Genomic DNA, 6984 nt, shown 5'->3' with positions numbered 1-6984 from the left:
TTTCTGACAGTTTAAGTTATTTTGACAGGAAGGTAGTTTCAAGCAAGGAGGATTTAGAAGCGTCACAGTCTGGTTAAACATCCATCACTCTCTGCATGGAACAACTGGAGCAGCGAGCAAATGTTTAGTCTGTGGAAATTTAGTTGGTGGATACCAAATTTTTACAACATATCGCCACATGAGGTGGGGTAGATGTCCATATGGCAGTCCAGTCTGTTCAGTGCTTTGCTCACACCAAGAAAAAAAAAACCCTGCTACCTAATTATGATTTCTTGCAGTGGCAAGAAGGCAAAGATGATTTTTTTCCTAGACTTTATGAACCTAAACATTCACACTTCCACAGAGAAAGTGCAGGTCACTTCCTGATATGTCTGATGTGAGTTTGCCACCTGCATCACAGGACACCACACACACTCAAAAACAAAACAAACACAGATCACCAGACCACAAGCTTGTCACACACAGGATGCAAGTTTATTATACTGCACTGACAGGAAGTGAGATTGTACACGTCAGATATGGAATTACTCGTTCCCTCGTGCCCTTCCATTACAATAATATCAGGTTTCTTCACATCTCCAGAAAAAATCAATTTGTGTGCATGACATAAAAAGTGCTTACAAGTCAGCTGGAAGAGAATGAAACGCCATGACAATTTCTTTCTATGACAAATTCCATCATCTAATGGTTTACTGATGGAGGAAACTCTGTCTCATGCAGCATTCCAAGATCTCCCATACAACAGGAGCTAAAGTTGGTAAAAATGTTGTGACAAAGACATCAAAAAGACACAAAATGTACACACCCATGATAAGATGAATTACTTTACTTCAGCTGATTGAAGGATTCATTATAACTTTAACTATATCTGCTTTAGAGAACCCATTGTAGCATATTTCTAAATGAATTTGACCTCAGTCAGTGTTGCTTGGCTTTGGTCTTTCTTCTTCTGCTGCAGCAGAGAAACCTGAAAAAGGCCAAAGCAGAGAGCAGCAGTCCAGTTGCTATGGTCAGCAATAGTACCACTACATCTAAACAGTAGTATGAGTACCAGGGCATCTTATAAGCCTCTGTACGCAGGTGTGGAGCCCCTTTATGGCGCATCACGTATTCCACCCAGAAGATGGCCCGATCCATGGGTGGTATTGGCTGATCTCTGTGCAGACGTGAGAGTCTTTGCATGTTCAGTCTGTAGCTGTCTTGATGGAGCGCTTCCTTGAGACCTTGTTCAAAACTGTGGCCATTAACATCAACTAACTGAATGATCTTTCCAGCTCCTCTCTCCTGCAAACGTAGGAGGTTGTCATATTGGTCAAAGAACAAGGGTATGCCAAGCACAGGGACACCATGGTAAATGGCTTCCTGGATTCCATTGGTTCCTCCGTGAGCTACAAAGACTTTGGTCTGTGGGTGGCCCAGGAGGTCGTTCTGTGGCATCCAGTCCACTATCAGAGTGTTGTTGCCCAAAGTGGAGGGACGTCCCCCTTTGTGCCTCCATAACACCTGATCAGAAAACAAAAAGAATCAGTATAAACTTACTGTATCTGTACACAAGCAGACAGTGCTGAGCACTTTCCTTGATACTCAAAAGACGCTTTACATGATAAATTAGTAAAACCTAGAAATCTAGATTTACACAGTGAACTATTTATTAGGTGTTATTTCCAACCCCTCTATAAATCACTCCATCTGTTTTCTACACCCACTCATTATGATTTGTTAGACGCCCTAGGCAGGCTGCCAGTTCATCACAGGGCTATATATTCCTTTTTGAATTTAATGTATTCATTCAAGGAATGATTTGTGGATTTTTAATCATTTATTATTTTTTCTGTCTATTTGAAAAGTAGTATTGATTTTAATTTGAACAATGCAGTTATGAGTTAATTGCTGCACTAGACTCTCCAGGTCTCTCCAGGTCAAACAAAAAGCATTTTGAGTTACACATTTCTAGCTTTTGACATTTCATATCTTTGTAAGTGTGTTACTGAGTATGTGTTACCTTCTGAGGCATCTTAGCAAAGACGCTGGCAATTTCATCTGCAACATCTTTGGGCAAAGCATTAACCAAAGTTCCCAGAGTCATTATAATCACTCCGTGCTCCCCAGCACTCTGAACAAACTCCTCCAGGTGTGCTGGCAGAGGTTGGGCCGGTTTGCACTGGAACCCTCCTATGTAGACAACATTTGGCATTGTGGGCCGGGGGAAGTCAAACACAAAATCAGACCTGAACAACCAAATGTCTGCTTCTTGAAGAAGTGCGATGATTTCACAACCACCCTCTATATATTTATCACAGAGGGCATCGTAGCTTGGCCCCAGCATGAATTTCTGCTGCAACAGTATGATGCTGTAGAAAAACATGTTCTTGATCCTCTGCATGAAATTCATTTTATCAGTTAATCCCGATCCTGGCACTGGGATATAAGAGAGTGGTGAGGGGGCTATTGCAAAGTGGCCTTCTCCGCTGGTGATCCAACGAACATTGAGCACCAGGGGCAGTTTGAGATATTTGGCTAGTACGACCCCTGTTGATACGGCTGGGTCAGTGAGAACAAGATCATATTGGGAATCCATTAAGCTTTTGACCATATTCTCATCATCAAAGATTTGAGTGAAGGCTTCACACCACAATAAATGGCCCTGAGCAACCATAGAGAGGAAATCCTTGGTGAGTTTGAAGAATGTAAGTGCTGAAGCCCCCTCTCTCTCCGCCTGAAAAAATGGTTAGAAAAAAAGTGTTGAGAAAGTGCACAGCATTTCAATGCTGAAATGACCCAAGTGACGCCCAATACATCATCCTAAATGACATACCCTCATATGCTCCTCAAGGTACGAACCAAAAAAGTCCTCATAACCTTCAGTCATTTCAACTGTGATAGATGTATAGAGAGGAGACTTTTCTGCGATGTACCAGCTGGTGGAGGCCCTGATCACAGTGATGTTGTGTCCTCTGGCATGAAGTTCTTCTAGCAGGATCTTCATGTTGACCCAGTGGCTGCCGTCTGCGGGGAACACCAGAATGTTCCCTCCATTGCAAGGTGTTGTGAAGGAAATCAGACAGACACTCAGGAATACAAATATTCCACACACACAATGCAGTGGCATGGCTCCTGAAATGTATGGAGAGAGAAATAACGGTGTTGATAATGAGCTTCAAACTATCATCAAAAGAAGTACGTGCTTTGATAATAGTAGGTCTATTTGAGATTGTTTTCACATATATATTTTTTTATACAAACCAAACTCAGTTCTCCTAAAGTGGTCCAACAGAAAAGGGAAGAGGGTTCTTTTTGCATTCACATTGTGAGTTAATTTGAAGGAAGACTCAGTTCTCTTTATGGTCCACTTCAGCTTTGATGGGGCCTAAGACCATTATTGCTTTGGACGATGTGTGCCTCTCACTCAAATCAAGATGGCTGCTGCCATACTCGTCTTATCCACATTCATGTGGTATTAGGTAATATTAGTAATATTGTATAGCCAATTTAGTCAAATTAGGAATACAATATAGCAGGGGTGTTCATTTTAAATTCATTAACCTCCTAGGACCTGGCGTCCACATATGTGGACCTCACATTTTGGGTTCTCTAGACCACAATACTAACTTTTTCTCAACAAGGGCCTGGTGACCACATATGAGGATATTATACTGCCACTCAGTAATTGAAATTTAAAACTAATGTCCTCATATGTGGACATCATTTTTCTCAGGTCCCAATCAGAATAAATAGCAAAGAGAAATTAAAAATGCATGCCATGCAAGAGTTCGGGTCTTAGGAGGATAAAGTCAAGTTAGACAAAATTTCCTCAAGCAAAGGTCTGGAATTATGTGTTTTGTTAACATTAACAAATACAGCCTCATAAGAGAAAGGGTTTGAGTAAGAGAGTGAGAGATAGAGAAAGAGAGAGAGGGAAAGGGGGTGGTGGTCTAATTTTATACAGTTTGGCGGTTAAATCCTTTACAAATAATTATATTTTAACAGCTCTTAACAGGTTCCATATGTAAAATCTGAATCTGTAAAGTCACTAACTAAAGCAAAAAAAGTAAAAAGTATAATATTTACAGTACGGTGAATGTAAGCTCTTACTTTCCACCGCTGCCTAGGAGGAGTTGAAATAGGTTATTGTGTTTATCATATTTTTGCAACTGTGAAGCTCGTTTCAACCCTATTTTGAAAAATAGCTGTACAAATTAAGTCTTACTTCTTACTTAACTGCAGCCTAAGTATTAGTTTAACTGAGAGAGACAACCAGGAGAACAGTTATATAATCCGTGACATTTACGAATGTATGCTCTGGCTCCGGAAGTCCGGGGTGGACATCCTCATATTTCTGTAAATTGAAAATAGTTCCACCTTGTATTTCTCCATCTGGACAGATCCTCACACCTGTAGATCTAAGTACTGGTCTGTGAACACTACTGAAGTGCTTCTAAACGAAAGAAGTCTGACTGGATTGAATGTGAACAGGCAACTGACGCACCTGTCATACTTCTGATATGCTGTATTCGTTCATGTAGACAAGAAACTATGTAAAATATTGCATCTGTGATGAAAGTGAATACTTACTTTTAAAAGGTAGAGTAAGCGACTAATCTAATACGTTGTCAAATTCAGTGAATATCTCCTCACGTTCCGCTAGCTGTCCGTTCTGTGTGGGTTTTGAAAAAAACTCCGGTGTCTGTACACTGTCTGTACCTGGCTTTGTAAAATGGATATTAACAAAATGGCTTGCCCTGAGTCACACCACACTATTCCAGCCAATCAGCAAGCAGCAGCGTTTGTGCTCATGCACAAGACAAGGGAAGAAGAAGGAGAGAGTAAATGGGGGCAAAGGGGCGTGGGAGCAAGTGACAGTAAACCTGACGAATGCTAATGGATATGACCAATTTAAAGATTACCTGGGGAAAGTGAAGAAGTAGTCTACCCTTCCATCGATGTCAGTCCGTGTGGAGTTTTGAATTTGATTGACGGAGACTGCAGACGATACATCAATGCAGAGACCAGCAGTAAAGGCAAGTACATCAGAGAAATGTCTACAAGCAGTGGCGCGATAAAGGATATACCCCACATCAATCACATTGTTAAGAAGAAGAAGAAGTAGCCAATGACCAGCAAAAGAGGAGAAGGTCAGAAGAATTAAAATTGAAAAAGTGCTATGAGCAGGCAAGTACAAAGAGCTTTGTTAACATTGGTAAGGCTTTCCAGTGATGGAGACCGCATGGTGGGACTGGCAAAGTAATTCAGACCTGGACTTATCCACTGTGACCAGCCCGCACCCCGAATGACAGGCACACAGAGAAGGCTGAGACAGAGACTAAATGTGATGATTGAAGGATTCATTAATGGTTATATTACTTTCGGTATACCAATTGATTGTAATTTTACTTGATAAACAATAAAGGAGGTACAAAGGAGATACCTTAGTGTCGCGGTGTCGAGCAGCAGGTCACACCAATCCAAATTCTATTTTAATTGCCTGACACCACCTTGGGAATTTCACCTGAGGAATTATTCACCATTATCAGTTAATGGGACACACAGGTTCGTTATACTCAAGGCACAAGACGCGATTCCAAGTACTTACAAGGTATACTTTATTACAATATTATAAAAAGGCTATAAACTCCAGCCATACAAAAGAAAAAGGGGAAACAAGGTTCAGGAGCTGAGGCCTACAGGTGTGAGCAGGAACTAGTGAGAGGAGTGGGGGGGGGGGGGTCTACCAAATACGAAATATTAAGGACAAAATAATCAAACACACAATGTGAAATCACCCACAATCCCAGGACACAGCACACAGAAGGGAAGGACACCACCACCCGAGTCACCAGCGGCCTGCAGCAACTGAAGGAAAAAAGAAAACAATTACTACAAAATTATCACAAAATTAACATACAAAATGAATAAAATGGGCAGGTAACTACTAAACTAAAACTGCCCAAGATGAAATAAACAATGTAAAAACAAACAAACACTCAGCACTGTATTACTACCACATTAAGTGGTGCCAGTCCAGTTCACCACCCAATGGCTGTGTATGGCAGCAGCCAGCCACCCTCAGAAAGCACCGCAGCAAAAGCATGAGGGAGAACGTGGAGCGGTCGACCAAGAGCAGAGGAGCAAGCCAGAAAGCACGAAAACAGGAGATAAAAGCAAGCAGGAGACGAAACAGCAGCGGCTCAAATCAGCTGGTGGTGACGTCACACCACCGGTGGACTCCGTCAGCTGATGAGACTTCCTAATAAAAAAAATAAAATAAAATAAAATAAAAAATAAATTAGCATCGCTAGGTTAAAATTGAATAAATTTCGGGAAGCAGCGATAGCAAATGCCTACCATTTGAAAGTTCACACAGGCATATGGGAGTGAGGGAGAGATGAGACCCGCACGGTTACCGGCATTTACCTGTAACCACACCAGCGTTTAGCCAGCGGAGACAATAGCAATGGCAGAGAGAGAGAAGGACACTTACCATTACTGAAGACACCAACTACAACAGAAGCACAGCCCACCGTCGTCGCTCTGAGAGGGAAACCAATCGTCCGGTTCTGAAATGACGCAATGGGGGGGAGCGCATGACAAAGAGGAGGTGACAGGCTGCCACTTTTATACCAAGCTGGACCAATTACCAGCTACCAGCTGGCATCAATCACAGGCAGCTTCCTCTATGCTGCTACATCCGGATGTAAGTTTTCTTAATACAGAGCTTTAGAGAACCCATTGTAGCATATTTCTAAATGAATTTGACCTCAGTCAGTGTTGCTTGGCTTTGGTCTTTCTTCTTCTGCTGCAGCAGAGAAACCTGAAAAAGGCCAAAGCAGAGAGCAGCAGTCCAGTTGCTATGGTCAGCAATAGTACCACTACATCTAAACAGTAGTATGAGTACCAGGGCATCTTATAAGCCTCTGTACGCAGGTGTGGAGCCCCTTTGTGGCGCATCACGTATTCCACCCAGAAGATGGCCTGATCCATGAGTGG

The 6984-nt window shown here is 42.0% G+C and overlaps 1 protein-coding gene across 6 annotated transcripts; it reads right to left on the bottom strand.

Moving 5' to 3' along the window:
- Positions 1–452: 452 nt before the first annotated feature.
- On the bottom strand, positions 453–6528 carry LOC111662631 (UDP-glucuronosyltransferase 2C1-like). 6 transcript variants are annotated; one of them, XM_087176724.1, is made up of 9 exons: positions 6479–6496; positions 6343–6411; positions 5768–6244; positions 5426–5506; positions 5253–5320; positions 4905–4980; positions 2816–3114; positions 2003–2716; positions 453–1503 (listed from the first exon to the last, which is right to left on the bottom strand). In XM_087176724.1, the coding sequence occupies exons 7-9, from the start codon at positions 3107–3109 to the stop codon at positions 919–921; spliced, it is 1593 nt and encodes a 530-aa protein (XP_087032850.1). In that variant the 5' UTR covers positions 3110–3114; positions 4905–4980; positions 5253–5320; positions 5426–5506; positions 5768–6244; positions 6343–6411; positions 6479–6496; the 3' UTR covers positions 453–918. The 6 variants fall into 6 exon arrangements, with proteins under 6 accessions (XP_087032850.1, XP_023272322.1, XP_087032848.1 ...); XM_023416554.2 differs by lacking the exon at positions 5253–5320; XM_087176722.1 differs by having other exon boundaries at positions 4905–5506; positions 5768–5850; positions 6000–6244.
- Positions 6529–6984: the final 456 nt, after the last annotated feature.

This window comes from Seriola lalandi, unplaced genomic scaffold, assembly GCF_002814215.2.
Source record: "Seriola lalandi dorsalis isolate HSWRI2012SDOR001 ecotype SW California unplaced genomic scaffold, Sedor1 jcf7180002054567, whole genome shotgun sequence".
NCBI lineage: Eukaryota > Metazoa > Chordata > Actinopteri > Carangiformes > Carangidae > Seriola > Seriola lalandi.
The sequence above is the reverse complement of the archived record's forward strand: the minus strand, read 5'-3'. Positions and strand labels throughout refer to the sequence as shown.

Coding starts and splice junctions, on each gene's coding strand:
- LOC111662631 (XM_023416555.2), bottom strand. CDS start 3,109: ATGCCACTGCATTGTGTGTGTGGAATATTTGTATTCCTGAGTGTCTGT. Junction 2,717..2,815: donor ACCTTGAGGAGCATATGAGG/GTATGTCATTTA, acceptor CCATTTTTTCAG/GCGGAGAGAGAGGGGGCTTC. Junction 1,504..2,002: donor TTGCTAAGATGCCTCAGAAG/GTAACACATACT, acceptor TTTTCTGATCAG/GTGTTATGGAGGCACAAAGG.